The sequence below is a fragment of the Rhinatrema bivittatum genome, chromosome 19 (genome assembly GCF_901001135.1).
Source record: "Rhinatrema bivittatum chromosome 19, aRhiBiv1.1, whole genome shotgun sequence".
Lineage (NCBI taxonomy): Eukaryota > Metazoa > Chordata > Amphibia > Gymnophiona > Rhinatrematidae > Rhinatrema > Rhinatrema bivittatum.
The window spans coordinates 42,953,133-42,967,977 of NC_042633.1; the positions used below are offsets into that span (position 1 = coordinate 42,953,133).

Sequence of the window (14,845 nt, forward strand, 5' to 3'; positions counted from 1 at the left end):
TGATCCCTGACACTGATCCCTCCCCTATCCTCACCCTCAGTATTAACCACTCCCCTTCCCCTAACCTGTCACCCCTGACACTCCCCCTCCCCTATCCTCACCCCTCAGTATTCACCACTCCCCTTCCCCTAACCTGTGATCCCTGACACTCTCCCCTCCCTCTATCCTCACCCCTCAGTATTCACCACTCCCCTTCCCCTAACCTGTGATCCCTGACACTCTCCCCTCCCTCTATCCTCACCCCTCAGTATTCACCACTCCCCTTCCCCTAACCTGTCACCCCAGACACTCCCCCTCCCCTATCCTCACCCCTCAGTATTAACCACTCCCCTTCCCCTAACCTGTGATCCCTGACACTCCCCCTCCCCTATCCTCACCCCTCAGTATTAACCACTCCCCTTCCCCTAACCTGTGATCCCTGACACTGATCCCTCCCCTATCCTCACCCCTCAGTATTAACCACTCCCTTTCCCCTAACCTGTGATCCCTGACACTTTCCCCTCCCCATCCTCACCCCTCAGTATTCACCACTGCCCTTCCTCTAACCTCCCCCCTATCCTCACTCCTCAGTATTAACCACTCCCCTTCCCCTAACCTGTGATCCCTGACACTCTCCCCTCCCCTATCCTCACCCCTCAGTATTAACCACTCCCCTTCCCCTAACCTGTCACCCCTGACACTCCCCCTCCCCTATCCTCACCCCTCAGTATTAACCACTCCCCTTCCCCTAACCTGTGATCCCTGACACTGATCCCCTCCCCTATCCTCACCCCTCAGTATTCAGTGCTCCCCTTCCCCTAACCTATGATCCCTGACACTGATCCCCTCCCCTATCCTCACCCCTCAGTATTAACCTCTCCCCTTCCCCTAACCTGTGATCCCTGACACTCCCCCTCCCTCTATCCTCACCCCTCAGTATTCAGTGCTCCCCTTCCCCTAACCTATGATCCCTGACACTGATCCCCTCCCCTATCCTCACCCTCAGTATTAACCACTCCCCTTCCCCTAACCTGTGATCCCTGACACTGATCCCCTCCCCTATCCTCACCCCTCAGTATTCAGTGCTCCCCTTCCCCTAACCTGAGATCCCTAACACTCTCCCCTCCCCTATTCTCACCCTTTAGTATTTACCACTCCCCTTCCCCTAATCTGAATGTCCCCAGACTCTGCTGTCCCCAACCCATACTCCTAACTCAATGGTATGTGGTGAGGCAGTGTGAGGAAGGTAATGGGTGCTGTTATGTTCATTTCTGCCTGGTTTCATGTAGACAGCCCTGGGCGACACCTCCAGAGTCCCCGCACCTCCTGCTGGCTGAGACTTCACGTGAAGCCGGTGCTTCCATTAGGCACCTAGCGTGCCGAAATCTTGCCAGCACCAGCCCCAGAGAGGTGCCGCTCCAGAGCCGGTGCCGCCAAAGAAGAAGAGGGGTGGGTGCTGGACCCTGGCGCTCGCGAGCCGCGGACGCACACAAAACCAACCCCGACCTCAGCCATCACTTGCGTCGTTTATTTATTTATTTATTTATTTATTTATTTATCATCTGTGTCCCAGCTCTGCCAGGGGAAGGGGAACCACACACCCAGCCAGCGCCTTCCGGGCGGGCCGAAGGCGCCCCAGAGCTCGGTAACATCCAGGGCGGGGAAGGATCGTAGCCTCGCGGGGGATCCGCCGCGTCCCGTCCCCCCCCCCCAGCGCCAGCGTTCAGAAACGAGGGGTGGAAGGTGACCGTCGGACATTGCATAGGAAACGGCTGCACTATACAGGTGTGAGTCTCGCTATGTATATTAATCTGTATACAGCATCTGCTCTATATATTATATATAGATCTATATATATATATATATGTACACACGCACACGCACACGCACACAGAGAGATATGTGGAGATTAGGCTATAAGTTAAGATGGTTTACGTGTCGGAAGTGCATATAGGTTAATGGTATCGCCTGCGTGCTGCCCGGGTGCTGGGACAGTGCGGATCACCCCCCCCCCCCCCCCCTCTCCATCCCGAAGTCCGTGCGAGACCGCGCCCTGAAACAGCGACTGCGGCCACGCGCCTGGCCCCTCCCGCGGGGGGTGGCCGAAACCCGCACGCGAACCAGGACCGGGTTACTGCGGGGGTGGGGAGGTGGGGGAAGGTGGGGAGCGCCCGAGCTGCCAAGGCACCTGCAGCAGCGGGGGGGGGGGGGCCCACGGACGATCCTTTCCGGCTTTAACCTGGAGGAGGATGGGGGGGGGGGGGGGGGCTCACCTCGCCCCGGGTCGGTTCGGATGGGCTGATTTAGCTCGCGTGGCGGTTGCGGTTATGAATTTCGTAGGGGACCGTCCCCCCCCCCCTGTGAAAAACCAAGGCTACAGCTCCACACTGGCAATGGGGAAACCCCCCCTTCCCAAAAGAAAACCCAGGGCATGACATCATCACGATACGATGCCGCGTCACCGTGCGTTGATGTCACCACGCCTCGAGGGTCTACGCCTGATCTCTCGGGGGGGGGGGGGGGGGGGGCCCGTGACTTCACATGGGACACGAAGAGGGAACCGGAAAGAGCCCTTCCTAGGTCAGAGGTCAGAAGGGGAGAGGGGTTCTGTGGCGGCCTGGATCCCCCAACGGGTTCGTGCCAGCACCTGGCAGCCAGCGCGGGGGGGGGGGGGGGGGGCCCTGAGGTGCTCCCCAATCACTCGAGGGAGGCGCAAAGCCCCCATGCCCGTATCCCACCTTCTCCATGCAAACGCGTCACGAGGGGCTCTCACCAAGGCCACCGTCCCCTCTACTTGCACAAGGTTCCTACGGCAGGAGAACCACCTACCCCCCCCCCCTCCTCCCCTCCCCCTGCATCTCTACCCGTGCGAAACGCCACCCCCCCCCCCCCCCCCACTTAATGCGTGCTCCCTTTCCTCTCAGCTCGGGCCCTGGTCGAGTCCTTGGCGACCGCCCCCCTGGCCGCTGGAGACCCCGTGCCGGCACCCACCGCAGGTGCGGGGGCTGGGGGCCCCTTCAGAGTCGCCTCCAGCGGCTTGAGGCCGTCTCCAGGTTTCTGTCCCAGCGCTGCCGTGGCGGCTCTCTCGAGCCCCCCTGCCTCCTTCATGGGGGGGGGGGCCAGCCCGTTCTTGGGGGGGCAGTCCTGCGGACTCGTGCGGTTGGCGAGTTCCGTGCGGGGCGCCGGGGACGACTTGGAGGGCAGGGGCTTGCCCTTGGCCACGGAGGAGAGCACCATTTTCTGTTCTTCCACCGCCTCCAGCAGCCACCTCTCCTTCTGCGCTCCCTCCTGCTGCCCTTTGAGGCTCTCCGGGGACAGATTGTTCGGTCTTCTGGGCAAAGTGGAATCAGGAGCGTTTGGGGCCGGCTTCGGGGGGGCCTGGCCGAGAAGCAGCTCTTGCTCCTTTGCCGGGGAGCACATTTGGTCTGTCCGAGCCTCCCTGGTGGTTCTCCTGTGGGCATCTTTGGGTTTCAGAAGCTCCACCTCTTGAGGTCTCTCGGGGGCCACTGGAACATGGGTGCTGGGCGTGGGGGACATGCCTGCCACCCCTTGAGCTCCTTCACCTCTCCGGGTTACTTCATGCTCCTGGACAGGGCTCAGAACTTTGGGTTGGCATCGGGAGCCCCCAAATGTGTCCTCTGTCTGGACTTCCTGGTGCCTCCTGCTCGTGAGGTCCCCGGGGTCCACCTTCTTGTCCTCGTGTTGAGCCCGCTCAGGGGTCCTGAGGCCACAGCCTACACTGACCGTCTCTGATTTGGAAGCACCCGGGGGTAACGACGGGGGAAGTGTGGAGTTCGTCAGGGTTGGTCCATCACTGGTCCTAACAACGCTTGTTCCCTCTGGGGTTGTTCTTGTGAGTTGAAGGTGCACGATCACTTTACTGTCCTGCTGTCCCTTCCCCTGCTGACAGACGTTTGGCTCCCCTCCGTTGCCCTTCCCATGAGAGTCTTGAGGTGGTGCTCTAGCATCGGGCACGTTTGAGCCCTCTGCCCTGGATGATGAGCACGTCTGGCCCGTCTTTGAGGAGCCCATTGACTTCTCCTGCTCTGTACCATTTCCCTTGGTCACTTTCTCTTTGTCATCGGGAGCAACTTGCAACCTCGCCGTCTTCTCATCCCCCCGGCAGGTGAGTAAGGCCTCATTGCCCAGGCTCAGAGGGGACTCCTGGCGGCCCATCCTCCTCATGGATACCTGCTTCACTGCCCCGGACTCACTGGGTGCCAGGCTCTCCCCGTCCGACTCCACCAGGCTCTGCAGCCCAAGCTCCCCGTGCAGGTCCTTGCGGTAGTCAGAGTGGGAGACCTCCAAGCTGTGCTTGCGCATTGCCGCCTTCTTCTCCGAGGTCAGGGGGGAGCCCAGCTTCTCCGCCGACTGCACCCTTTTCAGCAGCGGGGACCTGGGGGGCTCGGCGCTCTTCGGACGGGGCCGCACCACCGGGGGCGAAGAGTGCAGCTTGGCCGGGAAGCTCTGGGTGGTGTTGGAGCTCCCCACTGTGTGCCCAGGCAAGGGCGGCGGCGAGGACTGAGTGGGCGAGGGGGTGTGGGCCAGCGGAGAGAGCGGGATGTTCCCTGCGGACTTGCAGCGGGCCGAGCGGTACTGGCGGTGGAGCTTCGGAGAGAGACCGTGCAGAGTGCTGGGCCGGATGTGATGGGACGGGGTGGCAGGCGAGTTCGGAGTGCTGGAAGCCGGGGAGCTGCTCTGGGAAGAGGCGCCTAAGGGATACAAAACCGAGAAACGAATGTCAACGCTGCTGTAGGGAGTGCGAGCCCAGGGCAGTCAGCCACCCTCTGCTCTCCGTTCTTCTTTAAAAATCCTTTATGCAGGCATCGGACATAAGGAGGGTGATTTTATAACACTGGCGGCCACACAGAGTTTATAATTCTCCGATAACTGGCCGAGTACGTGCACCAATTATCTCGCAGAAAGTTACACCTGCTCCAATCAGGGCGTGGGGGTAACATCTGGGCGTGCACATAAGTTGCAACTTCGCCCCTCAGTGCATGCAAAACTGCATAAAATTAAGTTACGTGCCCTGGGCCCCGGTCCATTTTAGAACCGTCCGTTTGCACACATAAAACACATCTTTTATGCATCTAAATGGCAAGGAGTGTCAACATCTGACAAAACTAGTGGATAGATTCAATATACTTATATACGGAGCAGACGGCTCTGGCACCCGGAATGAACCGGATTTCTGTATCTATAGGGCCCCCCCCCCCCCCTCTCAGGCGCTTGGTTTTACCTAGGTAGGCAGAGTCCGGGGTGGAGCGGTAGCTCTTCGTGGGGGAACGAGCGTTCAGGCTATGTGTCGGAGAGCCGGGCAGGCTGTCGCTAGATGAGAGGGAGCGGTTCAGAGAAGAGAGGCTGCGACTGGTGTGCAGAAGGTTGGACTGCTTGGTGATCTTGCGAAAGAGAGAACTCCGTTTCTTACTGTTGAGAAGGCGAGAGGGACAGGACACGTTCTGAGGCTCAGAGGAGATGAAACAATTGTAGACAGCACCTTCCATCAACCTCTTTCCTGTTCATCCATTAACCTTCCTATCGTCCCTCCATTCATCAATCAACTTTCTTCTACCTTCCAACCTTCCTGTCATCCCTTCCATCCATTCTTCCATCAAGCTTCTCCTATCCCTTCATTTGCCAACCTTCCTCTCAGCCCTCCATCAACCCTTTCCTATCCCTCCACAACAACCTTCCTTTCATCCCTTAATCTATCCTTCCATCAACCTTCTAGTCCTCCATTCAACCTTCCTCTCATCCCTCCATCCATTCTTCCCATCAACCTTCTAGTCCTCCATTCAACCTTCCTCTCATTCCTCCATCCATTCTTCCATCAACCTTCTAGTCCTCCATTCAACCTTCCTCTCATCCCTCCATTCACCCCTACATCAATCTCTTATCCCTCCATTCAGCCGTCCTCTTATCCCCCATCTATTCTTCTATCAACTTTCTCCTATCTCTTTATTTGTCAACCTTCCTTTCATCCCTTCATCTATCCTTCCATCAACCTTCTACTCCTCCATTCAACCTTCCTCTCATCCCTCCATCCATTCTTCCATCAACCTTCTAATCCTCCATTCAACCTTCCTGTCATCCCTCCATCCATTCTTCCATCAAGCTTCTCCTATCCCTTCATTTGCCAACCTTCCTCTCAGCCCTCCATCAACCCTTTCCTATTCTTCCACAACAACCTTCCTTTCATCCCTTCATCTATCCTTCCATCAACCTTCTAGTCCTCCATTCAACCTTCCTCTCATCCCTCCATTTACCCTTCCATCAAACTCATATCCCTCCATTCATCAGCCTTCCTCTCATCCATCCTTTCTTCCATTAACCTTTTTCTCTCCATTCCTCAGCCTTCCTCTCGTCCCTCATCGCTGCTCTCATCCATCCATCATCCTCATACCTCACACTTCATTTCCTATTCATTCATTCTATACGACTTTCAATCTTTTTTTTTCCCACTAACCCTTCCATGTCTCACCTCTCCTGTCCTTCTTTTGACATGGTGCGTTTGTTCCTTCTTGCCATTTTGGATTTGTAGCTGGATTTTCGAGCTGGCCCAATTTTTATGGAGGTGTTTTCAAAAGGAGTGGTGGTCACCATAACTTTGTTTCCACTCTGAGAAGAGAGAAGATCATTAAAGCTCTTAACCTGCAAAACCACGAGTGCTATCCTCCTAACCGCAGGGATTAATAATTCATATTAGAAATGCCATAGTGGGTCAGATCAAAGGTCCATCAAGCCCAGTATCCTGTCTACAACAGCGGCCAATACAGATCACAAGTGCCCGGCGGGATCCTAAAGGGTAGACAGATTGCATGCTGCTTATCTCAGGGATAAGCAGTGGCTTTCCCAAGTCTATTTGATTAATAATGGTTTATGGACTTTTCCTTCAGGAACTTGATCCATTTCAGGATCTCGAGCCCCATGGTTACCTCAGGGATTAATGATCCATTTCAGGATCTCAGCTATACCAGTGATCCATATATACTGTATATATATATATATATATATATATGGTAGGTATGGACAGGACCTCTTCTCTCACCTTCAGGATCAGCTCGACCACCTCTGTGTGCACGAGGCCATGGACTGGCTCCCCGTTTACGTGCGTGATGAGGTCCCCCGCACAGAGGCCTGACTCATGAGCTGGTCCCCCCTCTTCTACGTGCTGGAGAAGGCAAAAAAAAAAAAAATTCAAAGGCGGTTATGAAAGACTGGACACTTCGCAAGCCACCGAGAGCTGCCGATCCGGCCCCGGCCTTGTCATCGTCCCTCCCAGCAAGCGCAAAGCTGCTTCGAGATGGGAGCCAGAAAACCATGCTTCATGGCCAGGTGATGTTGGCTTAAGAGGATTTAACCTCCCCACCACCCCCCCACTACCCCCTCCTCCATCATCTGTTTACAATAACCTGAGGGCCTGGAGGGAAGGGTGAGTGAAGCCAGAGAGAGCAGCTTAACTCAACGTACGAAACAGAGAGGTGACAACTCAAAATATTAAGTTGCAGATGATGTGGTGGATGGGGGTGAGAGGGAGAGGATATTTCTAGAAGGCAATGCCCGGTGCTGTGAGATTCTGCTGCTTTCCCCTCAGCAGACACCCCCCCCCCCCTTGCCCTCTCGCTGCCGCTCCTTACCCAGATGATGTGATGGACGCTGTACACGTCGCTGTCCCCCATGTACACGCGGATGGCGCGCAGCGTGAAGCCGTACTTCTTCCCCGAGCGTTGAATGGTGATGGGGGACCGCAGGCTGGTGACGGCGGGGGAGTAGTCCCGGCTGGGAGAGGAGTCCCGTGACGAGGGGTTGGAGGAGAGGGACCTTGGGGACATGGGGCTGGCCAGAGGTGAACTGCTGTGCTGCTCCACTGCGGGGAGGAAGGAAGAGAGACCGAGTGAGGGGGATGAGGGGGATAGGAAAGAAAAGGGATGAGAGAGGGAAGGAGGGTTAAGATATATAGTCAGAGGAAGGGAAGAGAAAGAAAGCATTCAGAGATCACATGAGCTGGGATAATCTGCTAAGTAGGACGTGGAGGGAACAGATCAGCAGTCCCGTGAGCACATCTGATACGACATGCAACAGAAACCTTGCACGCACGCGCACGCACGCACACACACTCACTCACATACACAGACACACTCACACACACTCACATACACACACTCACATACACACTCACATACACACACACACACTCACATACACACACACACACTCACATACACACACTCACTTACATACACACACTCATTTACATACACACACTCACATACACACACCCCCAGACCCCCTTACAATACACAAATCACACCCAGAGGAAGATTAGAACCGGTCCACAAATGGAGAGGGGAGAGAGGAGGTGATGGAATGGAACGAAGGGGGGGGGGGCGGGTGACGGAGGGTGCCTGGACATTTACCTGCCGGGATGATGACAGACAGGGCGGTGGTGGAAGCAGACTTGATGACCTTCCCCCCCGTCCTGGGCACCCGCTTCTCCGCCGCCTCCACACTCATTTGCTGCTGGTGCCTGGCTCGTCTCAGCACCAGGTCGTTAGTGGCTCTGGGCGCCGTGGGGTCCAAGTCCCGTGGAGGCTGCAGGGCCACGGTGCCTCCTCTCTCTGCAGGGGGGGGGGGGATGCAGGGTAAGAGAAATCACAAGGGATCCCTCTAACCCCCCCACCTGCTGCCCCCTGCCCCGGACCCATCTCCCCGTCCCTGCTTCCGGTCCCCCTCTCTCTCTCTCTCTCTCCACTCTTCTCTCGTGTTTTATCTCTTCTCCCTGCTCCCCAGCTCTCTCCCCCCCCCCCCGCCCCCCCCATCTATTCTCCCACTTTCAGAGTAAGGGGAGATCTGTGCTCCAGCTGCCTTGACGGATGCCCTGAGCTACCACAACCTGAATCCTAAACCAGCACCACCGAGCGCGCTCCCCCGTCACGCACCTGCTTCCACGCGGCCCTCGGCGTGCTCCAGGACCTCGCCCTCCTTGGGGAGCTTGTGCTCCGGTGGATGTGGTCCCGTGGGCGTCCCACCCTCCAAGGCATTCTTGACTCCCCCCCTGCTCTCCACGGCGTCCTCCAGCGGCGCGGCGAAGCGGGCGGCGTCCATGAGGGCGGAGAACCGGCGGCGCGCGGCGAGCGGCGGGCTGGAGTCGCTTTCCGTGTAGGAGGACTCGGAGGCCGAGAAGCGCTTCCTGCGGAGACAAAAACGCGACTCCCCTCCGTGAGCGAGGGACCTCCCCCACCAGACCCGCACACCCGGGGTCCTTGCTCGGAGACCAGCATCTTCCCAGCACACGCCGGAGCTGGAACACCAGGCTCCCCGCGGGTTTCCCTCCACGGCGTGGCTCCCTGGCCCTCCCGCACGGACCCCCCCTCACCCCACCCCCCTCGCCGTGCAGCCTACTCACAGCTCCGGGGAGCTGCTCCTCCAGCTCTTCTCACGCATGCTGAAGCTGCCCAGGCTCTCGCGCTTCCTCGCCTTCTCCTCCCGGTTTCTGTTGCTCTGCTCACGTTTGGTCACTGTGGCTGCCCTGGGCTCATGCTGGGAGAGGTGCTCCATACTGCTGTAGACCTGCATGCCGAATTGGGGGAGAGGAGGCCAGAGAGGTTGGGATCAGTTCTAGCCCTGATATGCACAGCTCTACTCATGCATCTCACTCCTGCTATCCCAGTGCTGAGACCCTCACACACAGCTCTGCCAATGCACCTCACTCCTGCTCTGCAGCACCCCCTGCTATTCCAGTACTGAGACCCTCACACACAGCTCTGCCAATGCACCTCCCTCCTGCCCTGCAGCACCTCCTGCTATTCCAGTACTGAGACCCTCACACACAGCTCTGCCAATGCTCCTCACTCCTGCCCTGCAGCACCTCCTGCTATTCCAGTACTGAGACCCTCACACACAGCTCTGCCAATGCACCTCCCTCCTGCCCTGCAGCACCCCCTGCTATTCCAGTACTGAGACCCTCACACACAGCTCTGCCAATGCAGCTCACTCCTGCCCTGCAGCACCTCCTGCTATTCCAGTACTGAGACCCTCACACACAGCTCTGCCAATGCACCTCACTCCTGCCCTGCAGCACCTCCTGCTATTCCAGTACTGAGACCCTCACACACAGCTCTCCCAATGCACCTCACTCATTCCCTGCAGCACCTCCTGCTATTCCAGTACTGAGACCCTCACACACACACAGCTCTGCCAATGCACCTCACTCCTGCCCTGCAGCACCTCCTGCTATTCCAGTACTGAGACCCTCACACACAGCTCTGCCAATGCACCTCACTCCTGCCCTGCAGCACCCCCTGCTATTCCAGTACTGAGACCCTCACACACACACAGCTCTGCCAATGCACCTCACTCCTGCCCTGCAGCACCCCTGCTATTCCAGTACTGAGACCCTCACACACAGCTCTGCCAATGCACCTCACTCCTGCCCTGCAGCACCCCCTGCTATTCCAGTACTGAGACCCTCACACACACACAGCTCTGCCAATGCACTTCCTGCTCTGCTGCTTCACCTGGCTCGCAGTAACTGTGGGGGGATGTGTGGCCTCACCTTGCTGAATCTTGGTGAGCAGGAGGAGAAGTGCCTGATCTCCACAGGTTCATCTTCGTTTGTATCATCCTCATCATAGGAGTTAACATGATGGTATCTGTCTGAGCGAGCTGAGGGGAGAAGCTGAGAGTAAGCAGTCTGCCCCCCCTTTCCCCCATCCCTACAGATAAGTACCGGTTTCCTTTCTCCATCTGTTAAAGCTAGCCTTCCTCCTTGTCCCTTTGCTGGAGCCTGGGGCCGCGCTCCTCACCACATGCAGTTAGTATGTTTAGATGAGTACGTGTGTGAGGTTACACTCCCATCACCCCACGGCAGAGCTGCAGGTAGCTCAGTCCAGCCCTGTCTGCCTATGGCATGCATTATTCAACCAGCTGGCTGATACCACCCCGTGACAGAACCATGCAATATTTCTGTGTTATATCTATGGCTGAGAAAGCCGGGTGATATAGGCGTGCGATGTTACGGCTGAAGCCCCCTTGTGCTCAGGCACACGGAAGTGAAAGTCACTGTCACTTGCTGTCAAAGTAGCTGGTGTCCTCCTCTGACTCCAGGTGGGGGATGAACTCCGCCTTCTGCCGAAGGACACTGTTCCAGTTCAGCTCCTTAAAGAAGCCGTGGGCCTTCACCTCGTAGGCGCCACCTGGCCACGAAGGAGACAGAGGGAGGGAGACTCAGAGAAAGACGGAGCAGAGCAGGGGCAGAGGGGATGGATGGGCCTTGGACGGCATCGGTGCCACAGCTTCCTTACCTGTGCCCAGCCTCAGGAGCGGGTTGGTCTGCAGCAGGCTTGAGATAAGATGCTGGGCATCGGAGGGTAAGGCCTCCTCTCCTTCTGGCCACAAGATCTCATCTGAAAAAAAACAAACACAGATTGCCCGTGGTGCACCCACAGATTGCTTCAGTTTTCAAGCCACGGTAAGCTCTTGGTAGGGGGACTTCAGCTTCCGCCAGCCTCCACCCCCAGCCCATTGACGCGAGGCATCAGAAGGAGGAGCCCCCCCATGTACATACCACTGATGACCTGCCCGAAGAGCTCCTCAGGTGTGTCTCCGAAGAACGGCACGCAGCCCACCAGGAATTCGTAGAGTATGATGCCCATAGCCCACCAGTCCACAGGCTTCCCGTAGCCCTGTCGCAGGATGACCTCAGGGGCAATGTACTCCGGGGTCCCACACACCTGCAGGGACAGCACCTGCCGGTCACTCTGCCCACTCTTCACCCTCTCCCTGCCCTTAGTGCGAGCATCTCCTCATCATTTGCCCCAAACCTCCTCTTCCCCAGCCTCTCCCCTATATCCCCGCTGGTCATAGTTTCTTCCTGATAGAGCGGAAGCACTGCACCATCCATCCCAAATCCCACGCCAAGTTCATCCTATCAAACCCCACCCCTTCTATTTGCACCACATCCCAACTCCAACCCTACCCCATCCCAACTCTTCAAACACATTCCACTCCAACCTTACCCCATTCCGTCTCCATCCCATCCAACCCCACCCCCTTTCATCCCAACTTCATCCAACACCACCCTAAGTCATCTCCTCCCCACCCCACCTTTTCTCATCCAATCTTCAACCCATCACATCTCTACCCATCCCAGCCCACACTGTTCTAACCCATGGCAGATGATTCCTTTACCAATTCAAACCCACCTTACCATCCACAGCAGACCCAACCCAGCCCATCCCCAATGCATCCTATCCATCCCCAACAACCCCAATCCCATCCCCAGCCCATCCCCAATGCATCCTATCCATCCCCAACAACTCCAACCCATCTCCAATGCATCCTATCCATCCCCAACAACTCCAACCCATCTGCTGCCCATCCCATCCCAACTGCATCCTAACTACCAACAACCCCATCTCCAGCCCATCCCATCCACAGTTGGCTGCACTCGTTCTTCCCACTGAGTTTACAATTAATACAAACAATTGAGATTTTTCTCATCTCTGTCCCTTTTTGTAGGGTTCAAGGTTCTCTCCTCCCCATTCTCTCTCAGGAGGAACCCACCTGCTTGTCCAGGAACTCGCGGGCATCCTTCTCGATGTGGCCCTCATACAGATTGGTGGTCAAACTCATCAGGCCCATCTTTGAGAGACCGAAGTCCGTCAGCTTGATGTGACCCATGGAGGTGATGAGGAGGCTGCAGAAGGGAGAGGACCCGGTGAGAGGGGAAAGGGGGAGCGCTGGTGCTCAGGGAGACTGAATGCGAAATCACCCTGGACTTCTGGATCATGGGATTCTTGTAAACCTCCTGACAGCAGCTGAGTAATTCACGTAGAAGGCCCTGGGTGTTCTGGGCAGCCACAGGGGGAGAGAGACTGAAGGGCACCTGAGTGACCCTTGCCTGCACTACAGTGTTCCCCAGCACCGTGCTGCCTTTATCCTCAGGGATTCGAACCCAGAGCCTTCTGACCTCACACCTGGGACTGCACCACCGAGGAAAGGTTCAGCTTCCTGGGTTCTGCCAGCAGGCGAAAAGCTGATCTAGTTTTATCTACCAAGCCTGCCCTTAGCTTTCTCCCCTTTTACACTGCCTGTGAAAGTCAGGGGCAGGGAGTTACTTTCTGACCCTGTGAAGAGTGGGAAGGGTTGGTCCATACTTGTCCGGTTTGAGGTCTCGATGGACAATGCCATAATTGTGGAGGTACTCCAGCGCCAGGACTGTCTCTGCAAAGTACATCTGTGCCAGTTCCACTGGCAGTGCCCCGATGTTTTTCAGTAGTGTGGCACAGTCACCTCCTGCAACGGAGAGGAGACGTGAGCATGGAGTTGCAGGCCTGCAAGAGGCACCCACAGAGGCCAACCAGGCACTCATAAGCAGTGCTACAATGGTTCCTGTTTCCCAGCAAAGTATGCACAGAAGATAAAAACAGTTTCTGATCTCTCCTGCACACATCAAACTAGGTACAGCTGCTGATGCCTGGTTACACTCGCTGACAGCTGTCACACACAGGCTGCAGGTTTCAGCCACTGATGCCTGGTTGCACTCACTGATGGCTGTCACACACAGGTTGCAGATTACAGCCACTGATGCCTGGTTACACTCGCTGACGGCTGTCACACACAGGCTGCAGGTTACAGCCACTGATGCCTGGTTGCACTCACTGATGGCTGTCACACACAGGTTGCAGATTACAGCCACTGATGCCTGGTTACACTCACTGATAGCTGTCACACACAGATTGATGTCTGTCACACACAGGCTGCAGGTTACAGCCACTGATGCCTGGTTACACTCACTGATAGCTCTCACACACAGGCTGCAGGTTACAGCCACTGATGCCTGGTTACACTCACTGATAGCTGGCACACACAGTCTGCAGGTTACAGCCACTGATGCTTGGTTACACTCGCTGATGGCTGTCACACACAGGCTGCAGGTTACAGCCGCTGATGCCTGGTTACGCTCGCTGATGGCTGTCACACACAGGCTGCAGGTTACAGCCACTGATGCCTGGTTACACTCGCTGATGGCTGTCACACACAGGCTGCAGGTTACAGCCACTGATGCCTGGTTACACTCACTGATAGCTGTCACACACAGGCTGCAGGTTACAGCCACTGATGCCTGGTTTCACTCGCTGACGGCTGTCACACTCAGGCTGCAGGTTACAGCCACTGATGCCTGATTACACTCGCTGACGGCTGTCGCACTCAGGCTGCAGGTTACAGCCACTGATGCCTGGTTACACTCGCTGATGGCTGTCACACACAGGCTGCAGGTTACAGCCACTGATGCCTGGTTACACTCACTGATAGCTGGCACACACAGTCTGCAGGTTACAGCCACTGATGCTTGGTTACACTCGCTGATGGCTGTCACACACAGGCTGCAGGTTACAGCCGCTGATGCCTGGTTACACTCGCTGATGGCTGTCACACACAGGCTGCAGGTTACAGCCACTGATGCCTGGTTACACTCGCTGATAGCTGTCACACATAGGCTGCAGGTTACAGCCACTGATGCCTGATTACACTCGCTGATGGCTGGCACACTCAGGCTGCAGGTTACAGCCACTGATGCCTGATTACACTCGCTGACGGCTGTCGCACTCAGGCTGCAGGTTACAGCCACTGATGCCTGGTTACACTCGCTGACGGCTGTCACACACAGGCTGCAGGTTACAGCCACTGATGCCTGGTTACACTCGCTGATGGCTGTCACACACAGGCTGCAGGTTACAGCCACTGATGCCTGATTACACTCGCTGACGGCTGTCGCACTCAGGCTGCAGGTTACAGCCACTGATGCCTGATTACACTCGCTGACAGCTGTCACACTCAGGCTGCAGATTACAGCCACTGA

General features: G+C 56.7%; 1 protein-coding gene across 1 annotated transcript in view; it reads right to left on the minus strand.

Moving 5' to 3' along the window:
* Nucleotides 1–2,877: 2,877 nt before the first annotated feature.
* The window catches only part of MAST1 (microtubule associated serine/threonine kinase 1), a 62,550-nt gene continuing 50,582 nt past the window's right edge, over nt 2,878–14,845 (minus strand). The window contains exons 15-28 of the mRNA XM_029584552.1: nt 13,140–13,278; nt 12,547–12,679; nt 11,549–11,714; nt 11,286–11,387; nt 11,055–11,177; nt 10,538–10,647; nt 9,389–9,552; nt 8,922–9,172; nt 8,400–8,600; nt 7,620–7,849; nt 7,031–7,153; nt 6,464–6,600; nt 5,222–5,409; nt 2,878–4,691 (exon numbers count right to left, since the gene is read on the minus strand). Coding sequence (XP_029440412.1) covers nt 2,878–4,691; nt 5,222–5,409; nt 6,464–6,600; nt 7,031–7,153; nt 7,620–7,849; nt 8,400–8,600; nt 8,922–9,172; nt 9,389–9,552; nt 10,538–10,647; nt 11,055–11,177; nt 11,286–11,387; nt 11,549–11,714; nt 12,547–12,679; nt 13,140–13,278 — 3,881 coding nt within the window. The remainder of the gene's footprint in view (nt 4,692–5,221; nt 5,410–6,463; nt 6,601–7,030; nt 7,154–7,619; nt 7,850–8,399; nt 8,601–8,921; nt 9,173–9,388; nt 9,553–10,537; nt 10,648–11,054; nt 11,178–11,285; nt 11,388–11,548; nt 11,715–12,546; nt 12,680–13,139; nt 13,279–14,845) is intronic.